Genomic DNA, 13,981 nt, shown 5'->3' on the forward strand with positions numbered 1-13,981 from the left:
AACTTTTGGAGACTGTTTTACCTAAAAATCAATTTAACTGTGTTTAGCTAATTCAAACAAACAAATTCAAAGCAAAACCATTTTAGTGAGCAATGTGTAAAAAAATACCTCTAATAGCCTGTGCCATCTTGTGTTCTTTCTACTTTCTGGACCATACTTTCTGTTACTTCCTACTAACCAGACTATAAACATTGTCTAAACACATCCCACTTTAGGTCCCAGTGCTTCACAATATGTAGAACTGTGCAATTTACTGCAGCTGGATTGGCATATTTTTCGACTTTTGAGCCTAACTCAAGGTATAGACAAATCTTGGTGCTGTCACATGTGCTGATCTGATGTCATTCATCTTTGCAGCTTCAAACGAACAGAGAACAACAATCACATTGTAATTTCAGTGCCAAATCCATAGTTTTTCTTACTGTAAGTATAGGTTAGCATAACAATGAACCACAAAGGACAGTGTCACAGACAGTCTGGGCTCACAAGAAAGGCATTTAATAAAGGTGGGAGTCATTTCCTTGAAAAGGATGAACACAGGACCACAGAGAAGGACAGTGAGGCATGAATTTAAGGTAAATCTTAGGCAACATGGATATTTCGTAAGTAAAAAAGGGAAGTGGTTAAAGTAAAGATCCTCTTTAAAACAGTATTGCCCAGTGCAGTAAGTCTTACAAATGGAGCTTGCAGATAGGACGAGAAAGCAGAAAGGTGACCTCATCAGTAAGCTGCTTTTTTCTTATTATTATCCAATCACAATGTTGATCAAGCTCCATAATTTTGACTGAGCAGTACCCTGCATTGTGCCTGTCAGGGATGCATAAAGTACAAAACTGGCTGAACAGGATTCCCAGTTTTTTGGCAGGTAAGCTAGTTAACTATATGTATTTGACAAATACACATTTAGCTGCTTGTCTAAACTTTAATGTTAACACAAAATATGAAAACAGTTCAACATTCAAAGATCTGCCACTTGTCTAAATAGGTCCAATAGGCCATTTAACACAGATCATGATACTTTCAAATAGGCAAACATGTTAAAATGCTGCCAATGTTGCTAAATTAAGTTTTAAATTTTAGCATCTGTGCTTCTCCGGGGCCATCACAGTTACATCTGGACTGAATTTCCGAGCTTTCTATCAGGCTGCTTTCACAATTCTTGTATGACTGTCAATCATACAGTTTTCATTGGGTTTTGTCCTGTGTCTAGTTTTGTCATGTGCAATTCAAAGACCCCGCTGTCTTGCGAGGTTAAGAGCTGTGATGCATTTGATATTTACCAGATGTTAAGGCAGCATAATTTTCACCCTTGACGAACAAGAATGATATTAGAGGGAGCTTTATTTATTTAATCATACCGAGTAGATCAGATGAAAGGCAAAATGAAGTATTTTTGATCTACCTACAGTTTAAAAAAGAAATGTCAGCAGCAACTACAAATTTTTTAAAGATTGGACAGGTAATATTAAAACCAGACAGACATTTCTTGGCTTAATCAGAGAACAATTCACTGGGCATTTGCTTAAGACCTTAAATCTATGGCAGGGCTTGCCACTTATCTAAACACCTGGGTATGTAGTCAAACAAATAGATCCGACAGACAATTTTTCCTTCATCTGGAGTCAGTCGCAGAAGCTAGAAGATTCTTTGAGATAATGTCATCAAAGATGTTTCTGGCCTCTTTAACTTATTAAGTATCGGTTTCACTTGCTGGATACTACTAAAATTTGGTATTTCCATTGGTGCCTCACACTGTAGCATAAACACAAAGTATAATTTAATAATGTAAGGTAAACCTATTCTACTGTATTTCTTTCCTATTTCCTAAAATACTGGATTTCATAAAAAGGAATAACAAGATTAGAAATTGGATGGAGATATATGGAAGCACCAGTATAACAAACTATATGTATGAAATTAGATGTATATTAACACTTTACAGTTTTAAAACTGTTGTTACAGGGAAAATCTATCCTCCTTTATCAGGGTCATGACAAATGGGTGCAGGTTTGCCCTGAAATGCACTGACTGACCCCAAAGATGGCTTTCCTTTAACCATGATCTTGAATAGCCTTTTACTTAGCAATGGCCTTCTATGCCCTTTGATTTAAAAATTCACTGGCCATTAGAAAGCGGTGCTAAACGGCTTTATCCTGCTAACAACTCTATTAGTTGAACACAGAACTGGGAACTAAGAACCACTATTGCTGCAACATTTCCTTGGGTCAAACTGAGAACAATTGTCAAAGTGATTCAAACATCCTTGGATAAGAACATATCCATTCTGTTGATGGTGAGCTCTTTTAAATATACATGTATTTCATATTTCCAATAAGTGATAATAAGTACAAAGAATCATTTTTGAACAATATCTGTTTTGAAAAAGCTATTACATGAATAAAAAAATAAGCATATATAAAAGGTGCTAATATAGGGTTCAAACAAAAAAAAAAATCCCTGTGCTTACTTTCCACATGCAGTAGCATATTTAGACATAAAAAGAAAGTAATATATCCTATTCATACCACCAAAATATGTATGCAAAAATTTATTAATTTAGTACTCTTACAATGAATAATCTAGCAACCTAGAGTTTTTGCTTTATTCAGTCAAAACAAACATAAAACCAAAAATTCCCTTTTGCCAAACCTAGTATTTTAAATTTGGATTTCTTTGTTGACACATTTTTTTTATAAAAGTGATACCCATCAATTTTGGTAAAAAAAAAGACATGGGAGCTTAAAACAGAAAATGGCCAAAAGGAGGAAAAACTGAGTGAAAGAAAGTGTAAAAATCAAGATGTACTAGAATACAGAAATACTTTATGTGTGTATTCATGTGCAGTAAATAGGTTTGGGATCAATATGGTGCAAATTTTACGTCAGTGTTCATGTTTTTAAAATAGTCTAACGAATCTGATTACAATGGTATGGTAAGATACATTTTAGAATAAAGGGACAAAACAGTGCAAGAAAACTTTGTTCTATAACGACAGAGGCTGTTTATTATGAAGACTAGCCTTAAAATGCAACTTTTCTTGTGTTTTGAATAGTATCAGGAATTACTAAAGACATGTTTCACACTGAACACGTCAGCATTGACCCTATCTGCTATTACATAAACAACCTACACTGTTCTCTTCCCCTTGCTTCATTGGGTCACAGGCCTGAACAAATACAGAGATAAGAAGTTCCAAGTTGAAAGGCTGCATATTTACATACTTCATACTGACAATTTTTAGTAGCATGCATATTTCTATCAAGGTCTGTTCATATTTAAAGACAAGGCAATCTATGTGGTCTCACTCTGTTGTTGTAAGGGTCTCTACAGCTAAAACTAATTTTACTGATATCAAAAAGCATGATTAACCCCAAACGAATTGACACTGGATGTCTTAAACATCAACAAATCTTAAAACTGAGTTAAATCATCTTCCAGTAATAATAAATTGACAATAGTCTTCTAGAATAATTTATATCATGTTGCAGTCTGTGACACTTTGCAAGCAAAACTTTTCTCATAAACTTGTTGTTAGTACTTACCGTGCACTTGTTTGGTTTTTCCCCAGAGTGGACTCGCATGTGAATTAGAAGCTTATAACGTGCATTAAAAGGCTTATATCTTCGGGGACAGCCTGCCCAAAAACAAGCAAAGTCCTCCCCCTTCCTCTGATCTATATGAACCTTTTCTATGTGCCGTACAAGTTCCTCCTGTTGATCATATAGAGCACTACAGTCAATCCACCTGCAACAGTGCTTACCATTAAAGTCATCTATTTCACCCTCCTCTTCAAGTAAGGGAACTTGCGCAGGTGGTGGAAGAGACAGTTGGTGGGATTGATTTAACAAGTCATGTTGGTGCATGTGTTGATGAGCATGATAAGGTGGTGGTGGGCCTTGATGAGGGGAGGAAGCAGCTATGGCAAGAGGAGTCTGTGAGGACATTTCAATTGAACCACTTGGAAAGTCATCCACTCTTTCACTCTTTAAAACTCCCAGTGTCTGTCCTTCATTTATCCCTATGCCATGCCGAACCACCATATTGTTCATAACATCAGCATGTAAATTGCTTTGTTCCAACAGCTGCATACGTTGGTATTCATTTTCCGGAACAGATACATTATCACTGATGGCGAGAAGACTTTTCTGAGAATTTGATCCAGGACATGTTGGAGGAATGCAGCTTCCCCTGACTCCTAAAAAATGCCCATAAACTTCAGGCTGAGGTGAAATAGTCGCTGGAGAAGCCCTTGATCCATTTATGTAAGCAACTAATGAGGTTGGTGAAGTTCGGATAATAGTATTAAAATCTATTCCTATACCATCGGACAAAGGGGACAGTGAAAGAGCTCTTTTCTTTGATCGAGCTGAGTGTGATCTTGGAGAAGAATGCCTAGGACTAGGATAAGGTGAAGAATTGTTCTCAATGCCAAACAAATATGATGGTAATGAATTGGAGACACTGGTATTGGACATAGATGTTCCTGGGGGAATGCTAAGCATGTCACCTGGGTCACTACTATTCTGAGAGCCGTGGTTAGAGGGAATGATCCTGTATGCATGGGACCACTCCTGTTTGACGCTCATTGTAGAATGGCTTTCGGAAAGGCTTAATGTTGTAGAGGCAAGAGATTCTCGTGACATTAAAGACCTAGGGGGATAAGAAAAAACAAAATATATTTAGTTATTTTATTTTTTTTTGGACATAACAAATCTTTCAAACATGGAAGAAGACAATTTTATCATTTACATTGTACATTGTTAGAGTTACATCAAATGGGAAAGTGTTAGTTCTCATGGGTCACAATACCTTCTAAATTAGTGAAACTGTCAAAAAGAACATTTCCACACAATGTGTGCTTGTTCATGAATTACTAACAATTAATCAGCCTTGATGAATAAATCCCTGCACTATACTAACATCTCAAACGTGTTGATTTTACCCCTCCCAAGGCACTCTGCCAAAACTTTCATAGAAGAAATGTTTTAGTTTTATATTTTCCACTATTTAAATTGGTTAGACTATGTTTAAAATGCACACTGCTCACAAGATTGAAATTAAAATAGAAAGTATATTTCCTTTGTTCTTGTTTTTTAAAATATTTTTTTGAATTTATAGTTTTATATCTGTTTTCCTACTTTCCTACTACTTTGTTGGTTTTAAAAATGAAAATGGAATCAATTTTAAAAAGGGGTTTATTTAATCCATGGTTTACCCAAAGAGGCAGCACAGAGGAAGAAACTTGTCATTTCCATTTTGAAAACTTGTAACTGATTCATTTTATATATGCTTTCTGTATCTATTAAAGCAAAGATGCTAAAAAATAAATAAATAAAAATGTTAGTGCTAATATATTGCATTTAAATAAGTTTTCTAGTCAGCTAGTAAGTAGAGCTGTAGTCTGCTTTTCACACAAGAACTACCGCATAACTCTTAGCAGAGCTATAAAAAGCCAGTTGTCTTTAGAGCCCAGAAGAGTTGGTTTACTAAAACAGTACGCATGTTCACTTTGTAAAGCATTATTTCAACAATTTGCAAGTTTTGCTATACACATGAGTGGGTCTCTAAATTGAACAGTAATAAAGCCTCTCTTAACTCACTAGGAAACCTGAACAATAACTTGGTCAAATATACAATTCTATTACTATAGTAAATGAACCCTGAAATAAAAAAAAATGATTTCTGCCAGCATAGCTAAAAAGGATATATTGCTACAAGTGAGAGAAGGACAAAACATTGCCACCTTTAGAATGATTAGAAGCCTGCACAGTGTTTACTTAAAATAGTTCTTAACCACCTGAGCGTTACACTGATTTCTAGATTTCTGTTCCAAAAGCGTCAGGCGAAAAAATACGGGCTTAACCAAAAGAGCAAAAATATTTAGTGCGAGAAATTACGGGCTTAGCGGTTAGGGGGTTAATTGACTGGAGAATTTAATTACCTTAGGCAAAGGTCACCTGTGCAAAATAACCCATTAAATGAGCAAAAATCATATAAGGACAAATGTAGTAAGCATAGGGGAAAAACTGAAGTGTAGTAAGCATGGGGAAAAAATGAAGTAAACATGGGGGAAAACTCAGGTTGGAGCTTCCTAAACTTAGGTAGATTTAGTCAAACGATCATATGCTTGAATTATTAAGTCATATAGTGCTCAGATCCAAAAGCATCTGGACTGTAAAACAATAAAATTGTATGTCCGTGTTTGTTGTGTAAATACTGTATAATACATTTGTAAATTACTTGCAACTTGTATTTCTTTGCAAGGTACATTCAGTCAGCAACAATCTGTCATCAGTGTTTATGCAACTGCTGATATCTACATGTTGATGATGTCTCTATTTTTGTCTGCATCTACACTGCCTGTACAGTAATAATTAAAAGTGGGTAATGTCTGTCTTGTGTATCTCTGCCAGTATGAAAATGTCTGCCTTTAAACTATGAGCACCTGGCTTTCTTCATATCATTGTCAATATTAGGGTATGAAAGAAAAGATATGCAAATGGTAATTAAAACAGGGCATGCTAGATAAGTGCTCTTCTCAGTTATTCTCCACACCATTCTATTGCAATAAAAGCTTTGAAACACTCACAAAATGTTGGTATTGCAGCAAAATAAACAGAAATAATGAACATTTGTAAATGTTCCCAAGACGATAGCGTATCAATATTTTATTATTTTAGGTCCACTTTAAAATTTGAGTTTGGGTCCACTTTAAAATGTTTTAGTGATTCAAAAGCGAAAAAAAATGATTTGTATTGTTTACGCTATACTTTGGCTTTTTCAATATATGCAGTCTATGGATATGCCAAATGCTATATTATACTCTTTTCCCCCAGTACGATTGTCCATGTTCTATCTATAGAATGCTCACTGTGATTTATTTTCTATACTTTAACCTAACTTAATAAGATACAGAAATTAGTAAATCTAATCTATCTATTATGCGTAGTCGTCAAATCAATAAAATGCATGAAGAACACATTTAGGATGGGCAATATTTATATCTTTAGCAGAGCCTATATATCTTTTTATGATGGAAAAACATAGATTCATGTGAAGTTAAATACATTTGTACACTTCCTAATATACAAACTAAAATGAATAAATGCATTAAGGAAACATCACTGTAATACTTTATAAAATGACAATGAATATGAATTAAGGCTTAAACCAGCTGCAGTTATAGGGTTTTACCTGTGTTTATTCTGAATCTGATGGTAGTAGGAGACTACACATCATAAAGCTCTATTTCATCACTATTCTGCAGCACCCTCTACTGTCTTCACACACTGATATGACACATATTACTCTGAGAATATTAAAAACATCTTCATTGATGATTCTCCCTGCCTTATTTAGTTAGCCCGTAAGAATGTGAAATGTGTTTAAAAGTAAATTGGCTGAGTGGTGTATAGCCACCAGATTCTTGTTTTTATGTTCTCAGCCAAGTAGAGGAAAAATGCCATTTTGAATGTGATTAGGTGTTACAGACAACCAAGGCGCTGTTTTCGATCAGATCATTTAGAAAAACATTTAGGCTGGAGGCCCAGTATGCCTTATAACCGTGTTTCTCAACTCAAATCCTCAAGGACCACCAAAATGATATGGTTTCCAGACTTCAAGGCAGTAACCAAGCTGTCTTGATTGATTTTAGTGTAAAAGATGAAACTCATTGATTAACTTGTGATTCCGAAGAGCAACGGTAATCATGACCTGCTGGGAGCCTCACAGAATGGGTTAGGGAAATCCTACTGTATGCCTCACAACTATCATAGACCATGCTTAGTAGGTGGTACCATAATTAAATATATTTGCATTATTTTTCATGCTATTTATATAGGAAATGTATCTGTTCAAACATTAGTTTATCATTACATTGCAAAAAAATCTGGTAATGTTTAAAAGCTATTAGGACCTGGTATCAGATGGAGGTATTGCTAAGTGCTGGAGGTTCAGATTTCTCTGTAAGCTGGGGCTGATCTGATTGCTTGCTGTTGCAGCCTGGTTTGCTGGAGGAGATATTGGGCCAAGTCTTTGCACCATCATTGGACTGCTGGTGACCATGAGATTGTTGCAGCTGCCTTTTCCTTGAGTCTTGTTCTGTGGCCCAAAGGTAGAGCTCCCTGTAACACAAAATCAAAATTATGATAGCAGTATAGTTTGATTACTCAGAGGGGTACTTTGTTCATTACAAATATAGGCCCCAATGACAGGTATATTTAAACTCTTGGTTTGTGCTCTAGGGTGCAAATTTAGGACAGGTAGTAAAACATAGTGTTAGTATTTGCTAAGGGAAAGTAAGTGTATTTATTTAAGTTAATGTATACAAGTATGATGTAACAGTCTAAAACTATAGATGTAACACATACTTAGTATTTATTTAAACATTGCTATACACATTTTAGGCCATAATATTGTGAGTGTACTAACTTAGTATATCTTATTGCAGTGCTTAGAAGAAAAGATTATATTTTTTAAACATCCACCATTCACGAAAGTAAACATTCATGTAAACTGCCTCTCTTCCTTTAGTAAATAAACCTCATTGATTCATGAAAAGTAAAAACTGGTAAAAAAAAAACTATTATGTAAACATAAGGAAAGACTTGGTTATGAGTGTAATGGAATAATTTGCACTTATTGGTCTAAATTACAGGAAGTGTACTCTTTTCAGACTTTGAAATCCATTAGGATAGGATCACATTTCCTCATAGTATAAAAAACACGATTGAGATAATATTCACACAACTCGTATTTACCAACAAATTTACTTATTATACATGCATGCAACTATAATGAATAATTGACATAAAATCCCACATTTACAAAAAAAAACCATACAGCCAGATCTTTTATATAGCAATCACTGCAACAAACTTGATATAGTAAGAGTCATAATAGAGAAAGAAACTGAATAAAGCAAGGCTGTTCAATATAAATATGGGACTGCTTTTGCTAACCACCTTTGGAAAATGTTAGTTACTTGGGTGTCAGACTTCCCTGCCATCATTACTTTCAGTGAAGTTTGGTTGGAAATGTGGGTTTAAGCTATACTCATCTTCTTCTAATATCTCAAAGGGGGGATATTTGTCCACTGTCCAGTTACTGAGATTGGTGCCTAATGAGGTGGGGTCAAGTAATGGCATAAATATTTGAAGATTTAGAGTAAAAGGGAGCCAAAGCCAGTAACAAGAGGGGCCTGTGGGGCCCAGCCAGTCAAGGGTTCAGGGCCTAGTCAGTATTGGGGCCAAACCCAGCCAAGGCTCAGGGACAAGCCAGTCTCAGGCCCCAACTTTGACAGGAGCCTCTGGAACGACTGAAGTAGTTCCTGTTGGGTGCTCCAATTCTTTAAGACTGTTAGGAGCACAATTATCCTATTTAGGCAGGAAGGAAATTACACACTAATAAGAAAGATGGAGTTTGGGTATCTGTGGAGGAGAACTGAAGCTAAGTCTTTGCCTGAGAGGTTTAAGTACAACCTGGTGTACGAGCTTAGCCGTCTAGATCTATGGTCCGCAAGAGAATTGTGTTTTTCTGCGGGTCTGGCTGATGCGCCCCCGAGCGGGATCAGAAGGATCCCACTGTGGACTCACTGGCCAGAGCCATGGACCATGTCCCCTGTACAGAACGTAGGCTCAGGGAACACACATCTCCCCGTACATGTGTGGTCCAGAGCCAGTAAATTTAGTGGTCCACCAGACTGAAAAGGTTGGCGACTACTGGTCTAGATCATGCAAGCTGTGTAATGCTGTAATTCTGCACCCTAACCCCCTGTCCTGACCAACAAAAACTCTTGGATTCTTTTATTTTTTTAGGAGGTGGCTACACACAGTTGACCACCATAGTATACCTTCAAAAAATGCTAGTCTGAGCCTGAATATAAACATTTAGGGAGTAAAAATATGATAAAGGATCCAGTGACTTGGCAAAGTAAATAAAGACGGCAGGCATTTGCAACATGCTAGGTGTCCTAAAACATGAAGCCTGACCTCAAAAGCTTGCCAGTAAAGTGTAGCATTTCCTGCTTTACAAAAGGGGCTATATGCTAAATACTGCATAACTCTCACAGAATCATGCCATTCTCGCATCCCACCCAAAATGGTATCATTTACAGGTTAAGCAAGTCCATTAGGCAAACCCCAGCCATTAGGCATTCATGAGACTTTCCCTGTCACAGTGAAAAATGTATGATGTTTTCTGTAATGCACACTTTTTAATGCTAATTTATAGTTTAATCTATAGTTTTTGTTAAAACAAAACATAAAAATACAATACAATTTCACACACATAACGTGTTCTGTGTTGAGTGATTTTTTTGGAAACAAAAAATTTGTAATTAAAACAATTCCTCGTAGTTCCCAACACACAATCAATCAGTTTTATTTGAAGTTTTAAAGATATCCATGTGTTTTTGTAGTAGTAATAGATACTTTGTTACTGCAGTTCTTATTAGCAAATTTTACTTAAGGTGACATCAAAGTTTAACATCAGTTATGCATTTTTTTAACATTACAGATATAGATAAAAAGAATGTAATCATTCCCAAACAATGGACAGACATGCACACTGCAAACACATTATCTCCAAAAATGAGTTATATTGTCAGAGGCTGCCAAGATGTGGTTGAGTGGTCACAATTAAATTAAAGCAGAATTCTGCCAGAACATTTGTGGAAAATAATACAGAGAAGTGTTTTGTTTGTTTATGTTTGTTTAAAAAGAACAATGCTGGAACTCACAGGAAGATGTTTATGTCAATGCTGTAACAATTATTTCAGGGTCCAATAAAATTATGTGGTAAAGTAAATAAGTTGCTGATGTCAGGTTAAGAGGACCTGTCATCTTAGCAAAACACTTAAAACCCGGGTCTGAATAGACACTTAAAGTGGCTATATACTGGCAGATATATGTGGATTATCTGTTCTGAAAGTGATTGCCTAGAATCTGTAGGGGTCACTTGTGAAATCCCATATTGCCTCCTGCCTGACATTGGGCGTTATTTGCTCCCAGCTTTGTTTTTGGCAATGATAAAGAGTAACATGAGATTGTGTAAGAATAGAGAGAAGGCAGATCAGTAGTTGTATCCTGTGAGCTAAATACAGTAAATGACCAAGACTTGTCACTAGGGAGTAAGCAGAAAGAGAAATCATTGTTTTTGTGGCAGTTTAATAGAACAATATATAAAACAAGTTAAAGCATATTACTTTTTAACCATTTTTCACATGTTCAAGTTCACATGCAATCCTGACAGTAAAAGACATTGAAAGCACCCTTATTCTCCTATAGTTAAGGTGTACTTGTCATATTATTCACATTAAATAATAATGGACATGTACTTAAAAATAATGTCCCAAAAACGTACCATGTGCCAAAAAAAATGTTCCACACTTCCCAGTTTAGACAGTCTCTGGCTTACAATTATTACTAAGTCTGGTGTTTTTGTTCAGCACTGAGGTAAGAGAATAAAAAATGTAACCATGTACATAGATAATTAATCCCTATACACAGAAACAAGGTTTTTGATACATTAGTAAACCTTAATAAGATTGTCATTATGTTAATCTTTTATTTTAAAACAAATTGATTAAAAAGAATAAGGTTTGTCATTAAGGAGACATTCAGCTATACTTTACACCAGTGGTCGCCAACCTTTTGAACCTCAAGGACCACTAAATTTATGGACTTCAGACCGCGTATGTGTGTGTCACTCAAAGAGGAAGAAACTTCCCCCAGAGTGATGTCATGATACCAGAACCCACCCACTCTCCCATCGCAGGCTCAGAGACACAACTGGCCCACTGCCCTGTGCCTGCGATCTATATGGGGGACATGGTCAGTGGCTCTGGCTGGTGTACCCACAGAGCCGCGGATCACACCAGTTGGCGTCCCCTGCTTTACACAGGATACTTCCTCTATGAAATATGTTGATATATATCTTTCTGCATGACTTAGTGTGTTTTTTTTTTAAACCACTACACTTACAGACTGGTCCTCTGGACCAACTATGACCTTTTTCTATCTGGGATATGTTTATTTCCCTGTTAGGTGAACTTGATGAACTTATATCTTTTTTCAACCTGACATACTATGTAACTATGTAAGTTGCATTATAGTACATTTGTCTTAGCTTAGATATACTTTAAGCACTCTACATTGTCCCCATACAGCTTGAACACACCATAAAGTATGAAAAAACAGTGCATATAGAAGGCTGTCCCATGGCACTGTAATACACCAATTCCACTGATATCATTACTGTATTAATTATATTATTTTTTGTCTATCTCCAACTTGAAAGTAAATGCTGAAGTGATAAAGAATACTAATTTCTTTCATAGTAAGGAGGTTAGGGGAAGCGAGGAGGGTTTGTTGGCACCACTAAGATGGTAACTGGATCATCAAACTGCTTATCTTTTACAACCAAAACAGGATCGACTGCCAATATATACCATCATTAACATGAGTATGAACTGTCAAATGGGTATCAAAAGGGGAAAATGTTGTAATAACACTGCTTGTTTCTGAGTAATCTGAAATAAACAACGTATAGAAGGAATGGCAAAATAAGCCTATATTTGTCAACAATTACCAATAGCAGGCAAAACATTAACCTGCCTACATGACTTCCAAAAAACATCCTAAAGCTATTCTCATCAAATTTAAATCTATGGTAAGCCCATGCAAGCATTATTGTGGAAATTGTGTACTTGTTATCACAAGGACACCATATGTGTGATCAGGAGATATTGAGAAATTGACACTGTGTAAATGTTTTCCTAAATATTAAATAAAATGTTATAAAACTAGCTAGTCTGTTTAGCCAATTAGTTTTGTTATGTTAGTTATGTTAAATTCCTAATAATAATATCCTAAAACATATTAATTATACCAAGGGGGATCATTAAACGTTCATGATTAGTGTAACATAGCATTTTTAAGGCCATTTTATTAACTAAGCAACATTTACAGACAAAGCACCCTATATGTATCATATTTCCATCAATAACCCCAAACCAGTTTTATACTCCAATTATTCTCTAACAAGGGATATAATAGAGCATATGGAATCCATTGCTAGTAAAACAATTCACATGAAACAATCATTAGGGTGCTGCTAAAACACAAAAGTTTCCATGCAATGTAATTTCTGCTATTATAGTGACTGGGCACCCATTCCCCTTCTATGGCAACTGTGCATATCAAAACAAACAAGATTTTCCAAAACGCAACAGTGCTTGGAAATGGATACTTAGCATCCAGGGATCATTACACTTTAGTTAATTCTTTACACTTCAGTAACAACCAAGTACACTGAGAGAGACAAATTTATGTTAGTTCATCCTCCTATAAGTAAAAGGTGAAGGGTACTTTAGAGAATTAGTGTACAGGAGTTCCTAATACTTAACTCTGCTAGCTGTATGTCTATATTTAACCCAGACATGCAGGGTACAGTTGACCAGAATCCAGAGATTATTATGTTCAAATAGTATTGCTCCTTTGTGTGACTACCAAAGCACTACAAGTCTTGGGCCTAGAAAGTTGACTTGGACCAGATTATTATAAAGATGCCACTCATTGCTTTTCTGTGAGTGACAAGGCTTCTGAAAACAGGGTCATCACCACCCACCTATGAAAAGGAATACTGTAATAGGGGCTGCAAATTCAGAGGGCTTGTGCTGTTGGGAAATGTTGTTTGAATTACATTAACTAAGCTAAGATGAATGTTCTTGGTGTCAGTTTGTTACAAAAATCAATGGTATATGCACTCATCTTTAAACCCAATTTTACTAAACATTAATATATAAATTTGTAACCTTTTCCTTTACAAATGCATATTGTTATTCACATGTAAGCAAAACATCTTTTCACTGAGGTCATAACACAAAAGAGAAATTAGGGGGTTTTCCCCCAGCACCTGTCTTCAATGCTTTGTGTATAACAAGATTAGCTCAGGGCTCCCAGCAGCCTGACTTTGGTATTAT

At 35.9% G+C, this 13,981-nt stretch overlaps 1 protein-coding gene across 1 annotated transcript in view; it reads right to left on the reverse strand.

The window, feature by feature from the left end:
* GLIS3 (GLIS family zinc finger 3) overlaps window positions 1–13,981 on the reverse strand; it is a 211,393-nt gene that overhangs the window by 144,301 nt on the left and 53,111 nt on the right. The window contains exons 3-4 of the mRNA XM_072404214.1: window positions 7,916–8,123; window positions 3,543–4,650 (exon numbers count right to left, since the gene is read on the reverse strand). Coding sequence (XP_072260315.1) covers window positions 3,543–4,650; window positions 7,916–8,123 — 1,316 coding nt within the window. The remainder of the gene's footprint in view (window positions 1–3,542; window positions 4,651–7,915; window positions 8,124–13,981) is intronic.

Source organism: Pyxicephalus adspersus, chromosome 3, assembly GCF_032062135.1.
Source record: "Pyxicephalus adspersus chromosome 3, UCB_Pads_2.0, whole genome shotgun sequence".
Lineage (NCBI taxonomy): Eukaryota > Metazoa > Chordata > Amphibia > Anura > Pyxicephalidae > Pyxicephalus > Pyxicephalus adspersus.